At 40.3% G+C, this 20936-nt stretch overlaps 1 protein-coding gene across 6 annotated transcripts in view; it reads left to right on the top strand.

Moving 5' to 3' along the window:
- The window catches only part of NTRK2 (neurotrophic receptor tyrosine kinase 2), a 209081-nt gene that overhangs the window by 53449 nt on the left and 134696 nt on the right, over positions 1-20936 (top strand). For all 6 annotated transcript variants that reach the window (XM_074855443.1, XM_074855448.1, XM_074855444.1 and 3 more), the window contains exons 9-11: positions 676-708; positions 5492-5592; positions 6604-6703. In XM_074855443.1, the coding sequence (XP_074711544.1) occupies positions 676-708; positions 5492-5592; positions 6604-6703 (234 nt within the window). The remainder of the gene's footprint in view (positions 1-675; positions 709-5491; positions 5593-6603; positions 6704-20936) is intronic.

Below are 20936 nucleotides of genomic sequence, written 5' to 3'. Positions count from 1 at the left end.
TTCATTTGCTTGTGTAAAGGCTGGCTTCTGAGACATCTGACTCTTTTGGTAAGAGGTCTGTCTGTGTATCAGCTGTGCAGCTGTCTTCTTGGAAGCATCCTTTTACAGAGTGAATGAAATGGTGCTGCTTAGGTCATTGCTACCTCTCACCCTTAATTTGTCAGGCCACAGCTAAACTGGTTTGCTCTCACAGTCATTTAACAGCAAAATTTTTTGACCAGGTAAAAGTCAGTGATTGTTAAAATCCTCACTGAAGTCTGCTTAGTCTACATAGGTGTATGGTCCAGGAGAATTTTACCATTGATTTTTCAAAAGCAATAGTTAATTGTTGCATTTATTCCAGGTGTACATTAACAGTGGACAGCAGAGTTTTGCCCAGTTGGGAAATAAGCCTGCCATTGCCAGAGCTAGTGCCCTGTGCATTAGCTGTTTCATATGAAGCGAAATGCTAACCTTTGTGATAGCTCTAAAATGGTCGTAAATGTAATCTCATAAACAGGTACTGCAATATGTTGATGTTGCTTTGCATTTGTGTAGGTACTGATCATTGTTGTTGCAAATAACATGTCAACTCTTAAAAGAAATCCTAAAGAAACTCACTCTTGCAGCATTTGCAATCTATCAATCTGTTTACAAACCTTTTTCTTTTTTTTTTTTTCTCTTCTCCATGTGCAGGTAGTGGCCCAATTGTGGATCCAGACGTTTATGGTATATATTTGTTTTCCTTTTTCTTTTCTTTTAATGATAGAAATGAAGGAACTGAAACCATTAAAAGATTGAATATCAGGCTCAGTTAAACTGAAATGACACATATTAGAACACAATTCTGAAAGGTACCTTGTATTTTTGGTTCTTCTCCTGCCTTATGTTATTTAAAATACATGAGCAAAATATGACATTTTACTTACTCTGCTGCTTTTGATTCACATTAGGAGAAGCATAAATCCACTGCTACAAATGGTTGCAGTTGATCCTGTAGGATGACATCTGTCTAATGTAGCTCACAGGCATGAGATTTCCTGAACCTTTTGGAGTCATTTCTTGGAGAAGAGAGAGTTCGTGAATTCTCCTTATATAACTTAATTTATTTTTTCAGGAATGATTCCATACTTGTTTTGCCTCCACAAATGTACCCCTAAATCCCACTTAAAAATGAGGTTGGCACAAGTAAGTTTTCCTGTAGGCAATTTATTTTGCTCTGTCCGCTCATTTGTACCTTCCCTTAATCTCTCTTGCATAAGCAGACCATCAACTCAGTGATATCTGAGTGTGTGCCAGAAGATTTGATGACACAGTGTTCACATTAGCTTTTTAGTTAGGCGAAATGTTTTGGTCTGCACCTAGTGAAAGCCAGTGTGCACTAGAATAGAAGCTGCAAAATGAAAAGCAGCTGGTTAGTTTTACATAATACTTCTGGTGAGTAGGAAAGTCCATCCTAACCAATGTACAAAACACCCTTTAGCTTCCAGCAGAAGCTCAATCTTGTTTGGAGTACTTTTTATTTGGATGAAATGGCCTATGACTCAAGTTTCCTTAAGCTGATTTAAATGTTATTGCTTTGATTCCATTCCATGTCATTAAACTTTAGCAAATGTGCAATTGAAGCATCAATTTGGCTTTAAGTGTTTAGAAATACTAAAGGATAGCCTTCCCTCCCTCCCTTTCCAAATGCTTTTTTTTCGGGGGGGAAGGTGGTGACGGTTTGCTCAGTTTCTTATGTGTTGTATTATATAAGCTGTATGCATGAAGATTTTGATTCTGAGCTGTTTATCAAGGTCCTGATGCCTGTGTATGGCTTTAACCATGTGAGTGCTGTGCTTCAATTGACTTGGGTAGGTTTCTGCTGAGATGTGCACTTTGAGCTGCGCTAGTGGATCACAGCCTGCAAGACCTAGTCCTGATGAAAGCAGCCTTCCTTTTTATTCCTGTCTTTTCTTTCCAGTGTTTGAAACTGCTGTCTTTGATCTTTGCTTCAGTGACTCAGTGCTTGCTTTGAGAAACACTTTGTAGTCCAGAGTGTTTCCCTAATTATTCCAAATTCACAAGTCCAGTTAGTGAGGTGAATAAATGAGGCCATCTGGAAAGCCTAGGAACTGCTACACTTCTATGGAGAACCACTGCATGACAGTGGCTGACAGTGGGACCCTTGGGATGATGAGGTTCCCGTCCCCAGAGACAGTGGTTTTCATTACTTTTTTTCAGACCACTCTATGCTAATGTGTTACCCACAATTTAGATTATGTTGGAAGGAAGATTTAAGGCACTGCCCCCCATCCTCCCCCCCCCCCCCAGTCCTTCCTTTAAAATGCGTTTTTCACAGCCCTGTGCTAATCATGTCGCAAATGTGCCTAGGGTAAAGGCAACGGCAGAGGATTTGATCTTGCTGGGCACTGGCACTAGCTGTGTGTGTGTCAGTCTGTTGACTATGGGTAAAGTCAATGGGAGCTGCAAGGAGATGGAGGCAACAGAGAGCAGGGGACCCTGGCCTTGATTACCCCTCTGTGCAGAGCAAAGCCCTTTGTAACTGGGTTTGGTCTGTCCCTTGTGGATTGACTTTCTGTGAACTGCGCTCCATGTGAGGTGATTTCCAAACATTTTCTGTTAAGTGTTTTGAGTATGCAACAGGAAACAGAAGAACTGATGAGGTCGCAGCAGGCTGCATGATGTCATGTTTTCCGAGGGAGTCCTGGCTGCACAGGGCACTGCCTGCCCCAAGTTGTGGAGCTGTCGCAAGTGCCTCCAGCTCACCTCTGCAGCACCTTTCAGAAAAGGCAGAGAGGGGAGGATGTCCTGGCCCTGTCTGTGAAGTAACTGAGAGAAAGAAAGCAACTCATCAGGGACTGAGCAGGAAATCAAATGCAAAGCCAGCTTCTTTGGCTCTGAGTTCACATCTTTGTCCCATGCTGCTTCTTCTAACATGATTATGAACATGAGAGAGACAACATGTCCCATATGAGCCAGCCCCCCCAGAAGACTGTGCAGAGTGACACACAGGTGCTGGTGTGACTGTGCTCTTGCCTGTATCCCAGCCGCCATGCAGCTTGTTTGTGAAGTGACTGCAAAATACTGCTCTGCCTCAGCTGCAATTCACTGCAGTTGGTGTAGTCACAGGTGGCTGTGCAAGGTATGCAGCACTGGAGAACCTGGCCCTGAAGCGATACGAGTCCCACGTAGCATGAGTCAAGAGGTGTGACCCTGTCTGTATCAGAGTGCTCAGTGTCTATGTCAGGATTTCATAGTGAAATGAACAGGAATTTGTTTTAACTCAGAATCACCTGGTTTTGGCTGGATAGCTGTTGCGCATGTTTTCCTTGCCTGGCTCACCAATTTCAAGAGTCTTTGAAGACCTGGCAGTAGTTCAAATGCAAGCACTTCACAGTTACACAGTGGGTAATGGCAATGCATCACCAGAGTCCTGACGTGGCCTACTTTAGCTCTTTCCCTTTTTAATATAAAAGTGCATTCAGAGAATTTACAGACCAGACGTGAAACACTCTGCATAGTTCTCATTAGTCCTTTAGGGTGTGATTTCCAGTAGCTTAGTACAGACACGAGCATAAACAGAAGTGTAAATAGCATCAGCTTTTGCCCACCGCTATTTACAGGTAAAATTAAGAGCAAAAAATTTCCCTCTTGAAAGTTTGTATTACAGAACCAGAGCAGCAAAGACTCTAAATATTTATTTTATATATTGGTCTTATAAAGCTACAATAGATGTAGGGTTAGTCAAAACTATCTTTGTGAAGATTTTCCCAACTAGTTGTAAAGGAAGCCCGATCTTGTAGGCTGAGATACTTGTTATAAAATGGGCTCTGCCTGCACATGAATGAAGCAGAAGTCTTCTCCTTTGCTGTGGCAAAGCATGTATTCATGGTGGCGAACGGTCTGCATAGCACCTTGTCTGATAGTCCAGGCTGCTTGTGCAGGTGAGCCGTTCAGGCAGGGTTTGTACTGTTTGTTTGCCACTTGCTACTGTTCTGACCTCACTGCATATGAAGCTATAGGCATAGAGATGCAGTGCTGAGTCAGAGAATTCAAATGGTAAAAGACCAGGAAATTAGATTTTGTTTCTCATGAAAGCTCTCTATACCTAATATGTGTTTTGGCTTGAAAAAGACCTGTTCTTCGACATGCATGGTGTAGAGCCAAAGTAGAGTATATGAGCTGATTAGACAACCTGACTGTACTGATTGTAGCACTAGTGCTAGAGGTAGCTGCGTAGCTTCATATACCAGAAAATCTGCAGCCTGCTGAGTGCTTTGGGGAAGACAGATGTGTTCATGCATGCATGAAGATCAAAAGCCCAGTGCAGCTTGTTGCTAGCATTGCCAGCTGAGCTCTCCAAACTGGCCTTGGGAGCCAAAGAAGATAACTCTACCGAGGCGCATGCCCTTGCTGACCTTGCTCAGCAGCAGCTCTGCAGTCAGAAGAGTTCCTGCCTCAGCAGTTAGTGAGAGCTATGCCTCTGCACTCCGCTTTTTCAGATTCACAGTTAGAATTTCATCTGTAGGCTTATGGCACTGATTTTAATCGAAATGTGGAAAGAAATATGCAGTTAATTGCAAATTTAAATTACAGTGCTGGAGGTGATAATAGATACAGTTATTGCCCTTGTTTGTTTCTTTCATCTGCACACATTACAGTCATAAAATTGAAATGTTATGTATATTTCCAGATGTAATCATAAAATATATGCAATTTAAAACTTTATTTTAATGTATGTTTCTCCAAGTTCTTATGTACACTATTTAATTCTATCTAATTTGAATAATTTTGACAGGAAATCATGGACTGTAAATGTCTGTTTCGTTTTTAAATAATTACAAATAATTAAGCCATGTTCATTCTTTTGATGGAATAGTTCTGCATTCACCCCTGCAGACCTGTCAGTGGAGTTATTTTGATAAATCAAATTTCTTCATACCATCTCAGGCACTTAATGTATGACAGTTTATGATGCTAAACTGTGACCTCTGTGCACACAACAGTATTTTCTTTTTCTAAACAAAGAAAAACAGCTATTTCACATTTGGTAGTAATAAACTATCTAAAAACCCATCTGCCAAGTTCTTCTCAGCTAAACAGGAGTCCCCAGGCTAATTTCTAAGACTGTCCTATATTTGGCTGAATACAAGGCTGGAGAAGTTCAGCGTAGAGGGCAGTCTTTCATTTTTAATGGGAAGTCAGAAACACATAAAAATAGCTTTTTGGGTGGAGTTCTTATTTAACTAGTTTTTCCAGTAGAGGTACACATCATGGTGTAGATCTCTTCTCAGGTTTGTCAGTCACAACACACTTGTTCGATTATCTGCCACAGGGATCCCCCCCAAAATGTTCCAGCTACATTAGCAATTATGTATTGTTTCCAAAGAGCTCAGAATCCTGAGAGTTGTTAGTGGCCTTGCCATCATACAGAGCAGAAATAATAAAGACAACCCTTTCCCTTCTAAAGTTACAAAATTATAAAAGCAACCTTTTTTCATTTCCTAAGAGTATGAAACCACGCCTAATGATCTTGGAGACACCACGAATAACAGTAATCAAATCACTTCTACGGATGTTTCCAACAAAGAGAATGAAGATAGCATCACTGTAAGTATATACATTGTTTCCTGATCTGTAGTCTTGGCGGACTTTCTGGCTATACAACTTTCAAAACTGTGGAGATTGTAGTAGGACCCTGAGCTACCAGAACACCAGAGGTATTACTGTGTTGTGATCAAAACTCAGAAGAAAAGGAAAAAAGAAACTCAAGGCTCCCCACTCTTGTCCTCCTCCCATTTTTTGAAAGAGTGAATCACTTTTCAGTCCAATTAAAATTGCTTGTAATTTTGTTTAGTATAAGTAGCTGAATTGGTAGACCTCCTCCTTTGCTGCCTGGCCTCTCATGCCTCCTGAACTGAATTGTTGGAAACCGGTAGTGGGTGGTCAGCCTGGTCGATATTGCAGCCTCTCTGCATCAGTCACTCGTAAAGCAGCAGGCAGTGGAGAGCGTGTGCATTCATGAACCAGAGATCAGACTGTGGAGTTGGGACACTGTGCTAAAAAGTCAGGAGGATCCCAGACAGTCTTGCCTTGTCTGATAATAGAATCATTGAATGGCTGAAGGTTGGAAGGGACATTTGGAAATCTTCTGGTCCAGTCCTCCCTGCTTAAAGCGGGGCCAGCATGATTGCTCAGGGTTTGTCTGTTCTGGTTTTGCTATCTCCAGGGTTGGAGACTCCACAGCCACTCCTGGAAATCTGTACCAGTGTTCAACCACCCTCACAGTAAATTTTTTTTCCTATGTGCTTTTCTTAAGTGTTTTCTTATAACATTGCACTCTGCTGGAAGGGAAGGGGGTGATGTGCACTACCTCCCACTTGTCTTGAGTGTCTAGGATGTTGGAAAAGTTCTCAGAGGTGTCTGAATCTCTGTTCTCTGCAGGATAGAAGAAACCTCAACAAGTGGCTGTTTTCTGTACTCTTTGATCTGAGTGCAAATGTTTCCAAGTTGAAATGAATCTCTTTACCTAATTGGGTTAATCTGAATGTATGCTGAATGTCTTTGAAGGTAGTTCATGAGAACAAAACAAGCAGATCTGTTTGTGTCTTCTTTTTTTAGGTGTATGTTGTGGTGGGGATTGCAGCACTGGTGTGCACTGGCTTAGTAATAATGCTCATTATTCTGAAGTTTGGAAGACACTCTAAGTTTGGAATGAAAGGTAAGCAGAGTTTTTTTATACCTACCATAATTGTGGTGGGTTGTATGAGCTGATACTATAGGCTTCTGCTCTGAGAGCGGTCAAAATAACTAGATTAACTGCCATCACATTTGTTTCATTTATTCATCAGGTAAGTAAGGTCAGAGGCAGATGTGGACAGAGTTTAGACTTTTCATCAAACTTTTATCTTCTTTTTCTTGTGACAAATCCCATTTCTCTCCTTGGTGTTGCAAAGCTCCCTGGGACACTTCCTGGAACAAAATACTACTTGAGTCAGTGTAGGTAGGAAGAAGATAGGAAATGAAATTTATTCTGATACTTGTTTGATTACAACAGTTTGATGAGAATCTATGTTGTAAGAGGTACTTCAGACCATACTACAATGTCCTGTTAAGGTGATAGATTCAAGGGGAACTAACGGCAAGAGCAGAAGGTGCATTTGCAGTGGATCTTGTCATACTGGTGCTTTCTGACAGATACGTTTTCTTGTGCTTCTGTTTGTATCTTGGGAGGTAGCAGCTGGAGAGAGTGGCAAGTGATCATGTCCCTGTGGAAGGGGGAAGTCTCAACCCTTCCGTTTATTAATTTATTTATTTTACAGCCAGATGGAGGTATGTGTAACACAGAGGTACCTGCAACAACTTAATTACCATATTATTTCACTGACATCATCAGTCTGTGTCTGGCCATGTGAAGTTGTATTAAAAGAAAACATTTGCTGTCTTCTTGGGAGGACTAGAAGGTGTTTTGCTGTGTGCTAAAGGAGATGAGCTTTTGACCTTAAGAGGTGTAGATGAGGTCTGTGGAGAGAGTGGTAAGTAATCTTTCCGTAGGCTCCTGTTAACCACATGTCCTTCCTCTCAGCTGTGCTTGTGACATAGTACCACATGGATGTATATTTTGGTAACCCTTACTTGCTATTGACAAATGCTCTTTTCAGAGACTGTAATTTCATCTACTGTATATTTTGTGTTTCTATATTCTGTTTAGAGGAGAGTTCCTGGAACAAATGAGATTTGAGCAGGGCAGAAATGTAGTCAAGTGCAGATTAGCTTGCTGGGATGGTAATTTTTTCTTTCACCTCCTTCTGATGTGACATAGTCTCTGCTCTTTGGGGTACGATTAAAAGAGGACATTCATTGTGTAATATCCTGAATAGCAACATGGAGCCAGCAGGACAGAGCTGCAGAGTTTTGGCCAATGACTAGAAAAGACTTTCTGTGATTGAACAACAGCTCAGCATACATTTTATTTGTGTCTGAAGCTTTCTGAATTGCATTTAGAGAGCTGAAGTAGGTGGAAGCTAAATGAGAGCAATGATGAGAAATATCTGATGTTAGCTCCTTAAAGCTGAATTCTTGTTAGGTTTTTCAAAATTTGCATAGAATATTTCAACGTGACATTATTGGAGAAACTAGGAAGTAGACTCTACCCTGAGGAAGAATGCACAAAATTGTATTTTGTGTGGTAACATGTTAAGTTACCTTCCAGGAAGCTCCTTACATGGTGGTGGTTTTTTAGTATCTTCAGGTGCAACTTTTCTCACAAAAATAATGCTGTTGCCTGATCAGTTAAGTTTGACCTCAGTAGTATTTTTTTGTTGCAGAATTGTCTGTGTAGATCATATTTCAGTAAGGATCCACTTTTGGGGAAATTACTAGATGAAATTATGAAAAGGCAGCAACCTCATATATGGTGTTTATTTTATTATTTAAATTTGACCACTGATGGTTAGAAAGATCAGTAAAATGGGTTCACAGTTAGGTACACTCCTTCAGAAACTAATCACAGGCATGGTATGTGTGATAATGGTTAAATGCCACTACAAATAACTCTTGAATGTTCTCTCCATTTATCATCATCAGTATTATTGCATTTATATTAAAGCAATATGTAAAGACCTGAGGTTAGAACACCAAATCAATACGTAATGCCTAGACTAATAATAAAATATTACCTGCTTTGAAAAGCCTGCAGCATAATTATATATTGAGAATTCATAAATTAACATAAACAACCTGGAGTATTTGAACCTGAGGAAAATAAGGCAAAGGTGAAGAGAAATCTTTTGCAATCAGTACTGATAAGTACAATACATTTAAAATGTGTATCTTGAAAATTCTGAATAAAAGGATCAAGCCAGCTACCTGTGGGCAACTAGAGTCTTTTGCCATTGAATTCAGTGACAGAAAAATTAGTCCCAACTTAGCATACAGACATCATGTCATAGTTAGTGATTTAATAAACAGTCTTATTAAGGAAGTGGGAGGAGAAAAATATTCAGATTGCTATTGAAAACACTTATAAAACAAGATTAAAAAATACTCATTTCAAATCTTCCCCCAAATATTAATGAATATGTTGCATTCATAAGAAGGAACTTCCTGAGTTATACCAGGCAGAAACACACAAAAGGCTGTGCTTCATTTTTCTGTTACCTTGTGAGAACATAGCACAGTCACCTCAGGTACCCTGTCATTAAATGTCTCCCTACCCTTCTTCAGTTTGGAAAAAAAAAGTAGTCACTCAGTGACTGGAGCAGTCACACTGGCACTCAATGGTATTTTTCATGTAACCATGTACATGGAAAAAGTGTTCCACTGAAATTCAGAAAAAGAAATGTGTAAATAGGCAATCAGCACTGTGTATCCCATAGGAAACATCTTTATCTAAGAGATGAAATTTTCACCCCATTTGGGTTCATAGCAGGCGTCTTGAAGTCTTGAAGACACTGTGTTATGCCTTATAGTTTTAAATGCCAGTTTATCACATCTTTTGCATGGGCATCATCTGCCCACTTCTTAGACTTTGTCCTTGATGACTCTTTGCGCTTAAAGAGCTTGAGCATGTTTGGAGTGTGGGGCTGACAGTGATAGCATCTCCTGAAAGATATGTGGAATGGGCAGTTGTGTCTGAGCTGTGCTTCATCAGAGCTGCCTGTACCTGGAAGCACTGCATATGCTGAAGAGCCACAGAGCTCACATGCCCTCTCTGTCTTCTTTTCATTACTGTAGTGAGCAGAAAATAGTCCAGTTCATGTGATAGGGAGCACCAGGTCCTCTGAGAACTTCCAGTACTTTGGCAATACTGATCAATCTCTTATCAAGATCTGTCAAAGAGCTGTGTAAAAAGAACTTAGTCCACCTTTTGACTTCTCCCTTCATTTTGTATATATAAGGTGAGCAGACAACTTGGGATATGTTCATTTCACTCAGTTACCTTTCCAAATTGCAGTAATAGCGTGTTTTTGCAGGTAAGGAGGACAAGCAAAGCAATCCTTCATCGCCATTAACAAAACAAAAACGTTTTGTTTGTGATATTCTGGATTCTAGTTGAAGTTGCGTTGCACTGTATGAAGCAATTGTTTGAATTCTTGCCTTGCTTCTTTTCACTCTGTCCTAGGGAAAGTAACAGGTTCTGATGATTAATTTCAGTATTAATACAGAACTGGTCTGTGATCTGTGCTGGAAGAGACTTAAAATAGGATTAGTACAAAAAAACCAATACTGTTCTTTCTACTCTGTGGATAAACTCTCATGTTGTGGTAGAATTCCAGACTTACATTGCAAAATTCATCAGAGTAACAGGTGAACAATTCTCTCTATTTTTCTGCTTGTGTACATTTTAAACATTTTAAACTTCTTATACAGGGTCTGTTGATACCAACTTTGTGTGAAAAGCTGCTTTTGGTTGCTTGAATCTGGAGGTGATGTTTTTAGACCATTGTAAGATGCTGCAGCATAAATGGTGAAAACTTCAGTTAATTTCTTAAATGTACTCATTAAGATTTGTAGGTTGGTCTTATGAAACACCTTGGCTTGCTGCTTGCTGGAGGATGTGAAAGTGCTTATGGTGGGAATTCACTGGAGGCTGCCAAGACAGCTTTTACCATTTTGTGGGTATTTCTGACTCCAACTAACCATCCTATGAAACTGAAAAGTAACAAGGGAACTGGAGTAAAGAGGGCAGGGGAAGGTTTGTGAACTCCATAAGAGGTTTTGTGGAAGAATAATTCTAGTCCTGTTTTATTCTACCTCCTGTGCTGAAAAATAAATGTAAACAATTAGTTGCAGCATAACCAAGCCAATGATACATAGTTTTCAATTGTTAATATAGTAACATGCCACTAAGCATGAACGGTATGAATGAAACTGATGGAAGATAAATCAGTGGATAAAGTTTGAAATAGTTAATGAATTTAGAAGGATGAAAACACTTCTGCTGATTTGAACTGCAGTAAATTTTAGCACAGGGTGCTAAAGGTATTCCTGCAACAATACAATATCCTTAGTGCTCCTTGCTTGCTAGATAAGCTGGAAGTGGATGGTTATGGACAAGAGTATTATCACAGCTGCTTTACTGTAGAGATAAACAGGAGTGTCTGCAGGTTTTACCAAAACCGGAAAGGAGAGAGAACTCGCTCCTCCCCAAAGCAGTCCCTTCTGTCTTTTAAGAAGTTAACAAACAGAATCTGACAGAAGTGGAGGGAAATATATGTGAACTTAATCCCTTTGGGGTGAGAGAGGGTTTTTTAAATGTTTGTATGAAGTTTCTGTCAGTGCTTTGAGCTGTGTGCAGTAGTGCAAAAGTAAGGGAACAGTCTGAAATTCCCATTGTACTTAGGCAGTGCTAGCTATCTTCTTATGTCTGTGAGCCTGGGTGTAATGCTTCAGAAGGTCCTGACCATGAATGCTTCGCCCCTTTCATGGTCTTCCAAGTCTGTTCAATTCAGGGTACAGAAATTTGTGTGGTCTTTCCCTGATCAGGTGACGAGATTGTGTGATTGATTTCAGAAAGAAAACAGTGTTCCTTTTAGGACAGAACACACCAAAACTTTCCTTCAAGCCCTTGCTAGCTTCTTGTCATAATTTTTTGAGAGTAAGTTTAAAATTTGGACTATCAATCAGGATGCTGTGTTCTTTCACTAAGATGATTAAAAGTTATGAACACACCCATGTATATTGCCTGCCAAAGTCAAAACGGTGTTTTCTCCTACTTCTTGATAACCTTTTTATCTCAAGTGATTTTTGTAACTTTTGTGCTGGGCATTGAACTTCCTTGAAAACTTTATAATTAAAAGCATTGGTCATTCCAACAGGAATGTCAAGGAATCTTTTTTCTTCGCTGTGTGTAATTCACTATATTGTTTTTGCTTGTAAACTCTTGTTACATTTTGAGCTTTGATCCAAAAGACAGTACAGGAGAGGGCATCTTGGAACTTGTCTTCAGTTGCAGCATATTTCTCAGTTGTCTTACGGTATTTTAGTTTGGGTAAGAAACACTGTATAACTGCATGATAAAAGCCTCCGTACAAAGCAGTATTGTCATTCTGACACAGTGCATCCATGATGACTTCAAGTCTTTAACCCTCATTTACCCAAGTAATCATATTTACATGACTTTAAATACAGTGCTGTCCAGGTAAGAGTGGAGTGCTTTACCGTTCTGACCAAACGTGACCATTTATTGAGGCTTTTGCATATTTTTAGGGCCAGCAGGAAAGATCTTTTCTGTCTTATTTGTCTGTAAGCTTATAGCAAATGGTCATTGTATTCTCTGCTTTAATACATTTTACTTCACATTATTGTGAGAGGTGGGGTGATTGCAAGGGACTTCAAAACATACCCAGCTTCATTCACATTTGTGATTGAAAAGTTAAATTTGGAGAGTTTAGTTGACTCTAAGTGAGTGGTTTGAAGTACTGATAGGGGAACTCATGCATTATCACGTCTTGCTTTTAAGCAATTGGGTTGCTTATAGTCTAGGAGAAGAATGAAACGCAGTTAGACTGGAAGAGCTTTTACTCCTTTTAATTCTAAACCAGGTACAAAATAAAAGCTTTGCATCTTCAGCAAAGACCTGCAGTTTGCAAATAGATCTGATGTTCAAAGTGATCTGCAATAAGCTTGCAGTGAGGGCTTCCTGGGCAATTTTGCCGTGTTTGCCAGATAATTAGGAAGATCAGATTGTAGCTTGGGAACATGCTTACTGCTTGACCTTCATCAAGTCACTGAAATCCTGAACTTTTTGAGTTTCCATTTGTACCTATGGAAGTGATTTTGTGCTGTGTTGTACCTACCCAAATGCCAATTCTGTGGGCGTCGATCCTTTAATGTCTTTAGAACATTTCATTATTTAGTCAATGAGCAGAATATGAAAGAGGGATTAATTCACGTGAGTCAGTGTCATAAGATAAGGTGTAGAAAAAAATGAATGTGCTCAAATCTGCAGTATTTTTAGTGAGTAAACATGTAAAGGCAATGATGATATTGCTCATCTGAACCACACACAAGAAGCTATTTTTATTGTTTGACATTGGGATTCCAGTCCCTGCAGTTGTGAGCCGATCATACAAATTGTCTCAGGTGCATTACTTCTATAATGGGGGCAGTAATATTTACTTATCACATGAACATTTGGAAGATAAAGTTATTAATGGTTCTAAGTATTTTACACTGAAGAAACAAATCGCTACAAGTGTTTCAAAGAATGAGCGCTCCTGTGAACTGATCCGTGAAAGTAATTTTGTGTAAAGAATTTTACAAAGATCTTAAAACATTTAAGCTGCCATTCTCTTGTGTTCCAATTAAGAGATGTCTCTTAAAGCATTGTTTTGGGGCTATGTCACTCTATCAGAACATACTGTTAGGCATTTATAGCTTTCCATTGTTATTATTTATATAAAATTTGGTCTCTAGGTCTCAGCTTTCTGTTTCTGTCTGCTACTAGTTTTCCTGAGACTGATCCTAAAGTGCAAGATATAAGAGAGGAACGTAGCTCTGGTTCTGTAGTAGGAACAAGGCAGTGGATGATATGCCCCATATATAAAAAAGGATTTAGGGAGACATATCATATCTGAAGCTGGGGAATTTTTAATGATGAGGTGGTACATTTGACTATGATCTCTATTGGCTGCAAAATTCAAACTCAGTTGTAATGTTTGAGGCAGAAAAGGGGTTACTAACTTGCTGAGAGCTTTTCATGACTCACAGTACTATACTGATGGGTATTAACACAGGAAAGTTATCTGAGGGCTCTTGGCTGTTACTACTGAAAATATATGGAAAGCAAGTGTAAACAAGTACCTGTTATATTCCATTCCAACTCCCCCAGAAAGAAGTGTACAAGCAGGTGATGGGATGAAGGAGTACACATGTATGTGGTGTGCGTGAAGTGAGATGAACTGGAGAACTAAGGAGATACTGAGTAGAGGACAGCTTAGAGATGAAATGTAAAGAGACTGAAGAGAAATGAGACTAATAATGGATGCAGTGGCCAGCTAGGATTGAGTATCTCCAAGGATGGAGACTTCACAACCTCTCTGGGCAATGCGTGCCCGTGTTCAGTCACCCTTACAGTACAGTTTTCCTTACATTTAAATTAAATTTCCTCTATTTCAGTTTGTGCCCATTGCTGCTTGTCCTGTCACTGGACAAGTTGATTCACACTGCAGAGGAACAAAATGGGTACGTAAAGGTGTCATGTGGATGTAGACAAAGATGCTGTCTGAGTTGTTTTGTGTTGCCTTTGAATACTGGCTTAATTGTGAAAACAGGGAAATACTGAAAGGTTACAGTAGACCATATGCAGTAGATCACATATGGTACAGCAACATCTTTTTCAGGGAAATTATTTGGCTCAGGTATGTGAGTCTCAGTTGAATAACACCACTGGGGATTACAAGTATGTGTTGCTTAGTGCTTTGCTCCGCTCCTTTTACAATACCTGTTCTATTTTATGTGAGTTTCCCTCCATTTGTGTTCCTCAGCTTTCAGAGACTGATGGACGATTCCTCCCCTGATTGAGTTGCATTGATTTTTGTTAACGGATCTGAATTTTGAACCTTTTTTTTCTTTTTTCCTGAGCTTGGGACAAAACCTGTACTTGTTCTGAATAGTAGATAATACCATTACTCTGCTTCATAAAGTTTTGTTTTTAAATGTCTGGACATGTTAACTACTTAGCAATTCTGTTAGCAGATACCAGAGATCTTAGTACAGTTGGAGTGCCCTTTTTTGTTTCATTCCTGTAAAAGCATTCAGTATTGAATTTTGCACAACAGGGGGAGATTCACCATGGGCTCAGAGCCTGGCTGGCACATACCACTGTGCTGTAACTCTCCTTACAGCTGTTGTTGTTCTGCTTCCTGCAGTGGAGCTGTGTCTTTTGAAGTAGCATGGATGGAATCACAAGAAACGAAGAATCATTTAAGTATGTTCCAGGCAAATGTGTGTGTCTAAAAAAGCTCCACAAACAAAGACTCCTCAGAGATTGAATATGATTTTTAAAGTTTTCTGATGCTTATTTGAACTTTCCCCAAATCAGGCAAACTGCTTGTTCGTTCTTGCTCGATTTTGCAAAACCACACAGGAGTAGCCTTTTACCAGCAGCTTCCTTTAATGCATCTGAAGATGCCTTTGGTATTTTTGGACAGTCTCATGGCATATTACATTCTTTGGCTCTGAATCTTTGGAAAAAGCATCAAGAATAGATTTTTTTTGCCAGGTTCATGGCATTTCTTCTTTCAGAATGAACAAGAAGTGCTGTAAAGGCATTGTTGTAGCAATGCTCTTGCTTCTTAGGAAGAAATGAGGACGTACAAAAGTTCACAGGTATTAAGAAAAATTAAGACAAAGGGTAGCCAAGCTGCTTGAATATCTAGTAAAAGGAAAACTTTAGGTTTTATTTCAATTCTGGGCAAAAGTTCAAATAAGATTGTTGTATTTGGATGAATGGATCATTCTTAAATCCCTTTTTCACACACACACACACACTTGACCCATGGTTATGATCTCCCAGGATACCTATAACCTGTGAGCAGCTTTGTATATTAGCTGTTGATGCAGCCCACCGCTGCCACCCCAAGGTTATGGGGGTAGCTGAACACACCTTTTCAAAGTGACTCATAGCTGTTTTCAGTTGTTCTCTTCCTGGAGATACTGTACCTCCCCAGTGCTTCCTCACTGGTGTGATATAAGTGTGCCTCTCTGTCTCACAGTGGCCACTGTTTTAGCCCTTCACATTTATTTACGTAAAACATTAGAGCTATATTCAGCCCTCAGCATGGATGATAATCCAGTGTAAGGATCAGAATAATATATTATAAATAATGCCTTTTTTCTCATAAATGACTGATGAGGTGAAATAAGAATGGTCTTCTCTGTTTCAAAGTAGCTTTTTGTGCTACCCTCAAAGCCTGTTTTCTCCTAACACCTGTTCTGTATCCTACATAAAAAATCAGAATTGCCCTTTTAATTTTTGTCTTCTGCCATGTTTTGTCACATTTAATGCTGTTCACTTTGCCAGTACCAGAAACCAGTAAGAACTGATGTCACTTCCAGTATGGAAATGAGAAACCAGATCTAGCAAAATGAGATCAGTCTTGTTTCTTTGAGATTTTTTTTTTAAAAAAATTAAGGCACAATTGAGAATCTTTCTGTTTTGTTCTGTTCAATTTTTTGGAGCTTCTTAAAAAAGGCATCAGATGGGAGCAATGTAACAGGGTCCTTTATAAATAAAGTGGACAAACTTTTTAGTAACCATTCTAGGTCAGTTTTATTCTTAGTGTTAAAAGTTAATGTCACTGTTTCTTCAGCTGCTCAGTGTAGGTGAATGCCCTGGGTCACAAAGTGGAGTAATGCAAACATGCAAGAAGTGTTTGTAAAAAGTCCTTCATGTGCCCCTGATAGATGACAAAGAATTTGTCACTTCTTCCTGGCGGTTTGGCCAACCAGTCTGACTGTGGTCCTCCTCCCTCTACCAGCCCCTTTCCTTCTTGCCCACTCTAAGCATTCATGGTATGATAATACAGAGCTGGCATATCTGAGAACTCAGACGTTTTCCCTCAGATCCCTTTTAGATTTTAAATGCATCATCGTCACAGACTAACACAAGGGGGAAGAAGATAGCCTACAGTCATGGCACAATCTCTGCATTGACACAGCTGCCCTGCAGGGAGTACACGAAAGCATCTGCAACTGGAGGAGTTCATTTGTAACCCTCTGAGGAATGCCTGTGTTCATGGATTTGCCTTCACATTTGACAGGGCCGGTTCCAACAAGAAGACAGTGCCCTATATGGCCTTGTAAAGTAGGAGAAATTTTAACTTTGGCTCTGGTAGGAAGACTTGGGTAATTCAAACTTGGAGAGAAACAGTCCCTAAAAATCAGTGAATTGAGTTACTATAATCCTTTGTTTCACCTGAGAGCACTCAGGCACAGGAGCTGGTGGCCACAGCTGAAATGGTTGTTACTGAAGGGCTTCCAAAAAAGGCTTGTGGCCTAATCTCTCTCTGTTTGTGCCCTTTCAAAAAGTTACATGTCTGTGATTTGTAGTAGGCAGCAGCAGAAATGTGCCTCTCAGAAATACTCGTTTTCCCACAGTAGTGTCTGAACCAGAATTTCTTTACATCCCTTAATTTTTTTGTAGAGGGCAATTGCAGCGTTCCCTCCCATGACCTCTAGAGCTGCACTGTTATCTGTCCTTTTCCTAGAGCATGTGGGGGTATGTACTAAGAGCAGGCCATGTTTTAGGTCTTCAGCTGGCTCTGATGTAGTTGCTTATTTGTTGAGTGCCTCTCTATCTGCTGAGAGTCAAATGAAAACCAGCCGTCCAGTTCTGTGTTTGTGGCTACCATCAGCTAAATATTTCTGCCCATTGCCATCCTCTTGGACGTTTTCTGTAAGCTCTCACAGCCCTCAGTCACTTTGGAGAGTGGTAGATAGCCTCTTCTGCTAAATTTCTCTTTTTCTGTGCTTCTGAATGCCAGCTTGCCAGCTAGGCAGGTATTGTAACTGCTTCTCATGGTGCCTGAAGCTCATGCATTCCAGCTGCTCTTGCAGTGGCCTCTCCCTGTGTGCTCCAGGCAAACATTAATGCAGGGTATTCTGCTGCCATCAGAAGAAGTCGTGCAACCTGCCAGTGACGCAGTAAACCTCATGTGCCCTGTGGGTGCAGGTTGTGAGCCACGTGAATGGCACAGGGCCTGTTCCCTGCCCAGAGGCTGTGAGTTTGAGCGATAGAGCTATTAAGCACAAAGGCATCACCTCTGACACATGAAATCTTTGGGCTGCAAAGGTATTCTGGATAAATGTGACTATGTGCTTGTTCTGTGCTTACATGATACCTCAGGCAGATTCTTTTGGCCCCTGTCAGAGACAGGGCAATAGATGTTCATTTGGTTGGACCAACATGGCTGTTCTTGCGTTCTGTGCGTGCTGCATACAGGAAGGCTGGCAAGGGAGAGAAAGTTTCCTTCTCTCTGTCTCTTAAGCACCCTGTTACTTTGGTAAAGAGAGTATAAAATAAGTACACATGGCTTTATTTTAGCAAAGTAGTAGTTTGGAATTTCTTGTAGTTGGTTTAGGGTGCAATTCACCAATTTACCAAATGACCTAGCATGAGTGCAGAGGAACCAGAGGAAACATTCTTCTTCGTTTTGCTCCTTGGCAAAGCAGCCTATACCTGGATCTTGCACATGGCAATGGCTACATGCCATGCACAAGAGGAGCATGATAGCAAACCAACAGAGAAATTGAGGAGGGTTTATGCTTTCAGGCTGTTGGATCATACTGTCCTGAGGCCACAGAGAGACTTGGATACTTTGAACCCCTGCTTTTCCCTTTGGTGTGTTTGGACAGTTCCTGAGCTCCGGTCAGGGTCTGTGTGTTCCTGCAGGGACTGGAAGTGTCTGTTCAGTTTCATGATTCAGGCCTAAATGTGCCAGATTTGAATTGTGAGGAGCTGATGTTCCTGGGAGAAGGATGAGACCGTCTTATTCTGCCTTCATGTGCTTTCCTTCTGTGGCAGCAATCTAGCGCAGTGCTGGTGTTGCTGGTGTTAGCTCTGGGCTGACAGTCGTACCCTCCTGGTGCCAAAGAGAGAGGAATTCCTACCGTGTGTTTGCAGTCTTTACGCAATTGGCTGTGACCCAACTGTGTCTTTGAAAAATGTTTGTGCCACAATAGGCATTCACTGTTAATCGCAAGGACATCGCCTGGCATTTAAGTGCTTAGGTACTGCAGCGATGTAACTTTCACAAACTTTAACTTGCTCCCGGCAGCTAGGACGACATTTTTGTTAAGTACAAGCTATGTTTCTACAAACAGGTGCTTTGATTGCATAAAGTATAAAGCTGGGCACTGTTCTCACTGACCACTACTTGTACAAAAAGGACGTTCATGTGCACTGTTGCGTACACCAGCTGGCCTTGGAACAATCATCTCTTTGCCACTGAGCTCCCATAATTTGTGCACACTAGATTAATTCCTGTCATTTATTACTTGCCTTTTAAGTGTGAGGCATAGAGCTTCTGAGAGTTTCCCAGTGCCTCTTCCAGCTGTCCTAACTCCCAAGTTTACTTAGATTTTAATTAGATACTTCAGAGTTAGCTGGTTAGATACCCTGTCTTTTTCCACCTCATTCCTTTGCAGCTGACTACTGATAACCTTTCCTCTCTGTTACAATTCTGAAAATGCATTCAGAACAGCGAGCAATATTATGGCAATGCTTTAACTGAATTTTTTTTTTCAGTTCAACAACTTGGTCACCAGTTTGTTTTGCTTCAGTGTGAGGGGAAAAAAAAAGAACCTAATCTACAGTGGAGACTTCAGAATTGTTTATTACTGTTACCTAGTCAAAGAGCTGTCTTAATGTTTAAAACCAAAGTAGTGTCCTTGGTAAGTGGGGAGGTTTTGGAAAAGGGAGGAGGAAGTGGGCTGCATAGAATGGTTCATTGGTATCTAAAGATGTTGGTATGCTGATGGCATCCTTCATTTAAAAAAAAAAAAAAAGGTCAGTGAGCCTGACTCTTTTTTACACAATGGCCTCTTTATACTACCCTGTTAGTAAATGAGTGTAGATGGGAATTGGACTCATTTAGATTGATGGGGGTTAGCATTTCTTTGGAGAGAGAAGTGCAGCAGGCAGAGGTCCTGCGGTTGGCTGTGTCAGCTTCCATGTGCATCTAGGAAGCATCTTTATGGTAGCATGGGAAACTAAATCCTCCCAGAGAACAGGTGGAACTTAATCTTGGCCTTTAACTCCTCAATTAACCTTGGCACGGTAACACACTGGCCTCTGGATGAGGGAGGCAACTTAGAGTGGTTCTTAAATAGCTTCTTAAATAGGGAATGAAATATCAGTGTTCTGCTGGAATACTGCTTCCAGCCAACATGGGAGGACTTAAAAAAAGCCAACAGAAAAGAGCTCCAGCTAATAAGGTCTCTCCTGAACCTGCTCTGGATGAGATATGGGCAGGACCAATTCTCCTAGGTGAGTCTTAACTACAAAAAAGTTATGGAAGAGTGAGTTCAAGGAACTGAAATTTCAGAGGGTGCCCTTTGCTGCACGCCAGATGTACCTGACTGCATTGACTGGTGTGTGTGTAAAGCACAAAAGATACAGCAAAAATTATTTTGCTAATGCCAGTAAGAAAACTGCATGTGTCTGATGGCAGGTATGAACATAGGTTGTAGCCTGAACTGATGAATCGTTTTTACACAGATTGAGGGGTTCATGTAAATTCATGTTTGTGTTCATGTATGCTTACACATTCTTGAATTGGTGTATAGCCTGTCAGCTACAGGCAGACAAATACCTTCCTAAGTGTGAATTAAATAGTTTTCTGCTTTGTTTAACAGAACTTTATTTGTCCAGTATAGTCATAGTTTAGTCACTTAAAAACCAAATATGTCAATTTTTGAAATACTTCATGGCTTCACTGCTTATGAATCACCTTCGGAAATGTGGTTGTAGCTCTGACAGATCTGTTGTTTAGTTTCACTAAGAGGGGCTGCTAATCATGCAAAACAGGTCTAAAGTTTTAAAGATGAAAAAATAAGTGATTTTTGCATGATTTTTCATGATTCCTGCAGCCAACTGACAGATTCAGTTTTCCTCTTCTGCGAAATAATGTTTTGTACTTCTTTGTGTCTATTTTTGTCTGTCTTCAGCAGTAGTACAGGTGGTTAGAGATTCCTTGTATTAGCATCACCTTGACTGCTCTGTTGTAAAGAAAACTATGTTTTCTTTTCTTCTTTCTTAGAGTGACTGTAAGGAATTCAAGGATTGTTTTGTAAAGAAGTGTAGTGTGTGGCAGTTTGGATTGAACAAATAGCTCTGAACCATAAGTCATGCAAAACTCTTAGCACAGAAGGTGAATGATATGTTATGTAAGGGTAACAGGAAATATAGTCATGGGTCAAGACTACATTGAGTAAGGTCTTGGATGCAG

The sequence above is a fragment of the Strix uralensis genome, chromosome Z (genome assembly GCF_047716275.1).
Source record: "Strix uralensis isolate ZFMK-TIS-50842 chromosome Z, bStrUra1, whole genome shotgun sequence".
In the NCBI taxonomy this organism is placed as follows: Eukaryota; Metazoa; Chordata; class Aves; order Strigiformes; family Strigidae; genus Strix; species Strix uralensis.
The sequence above is the reverse complement of the archived record's forward strand: the minus strand, read 5'-3'. Positions and strand labels throughout refer to the sequence as shown.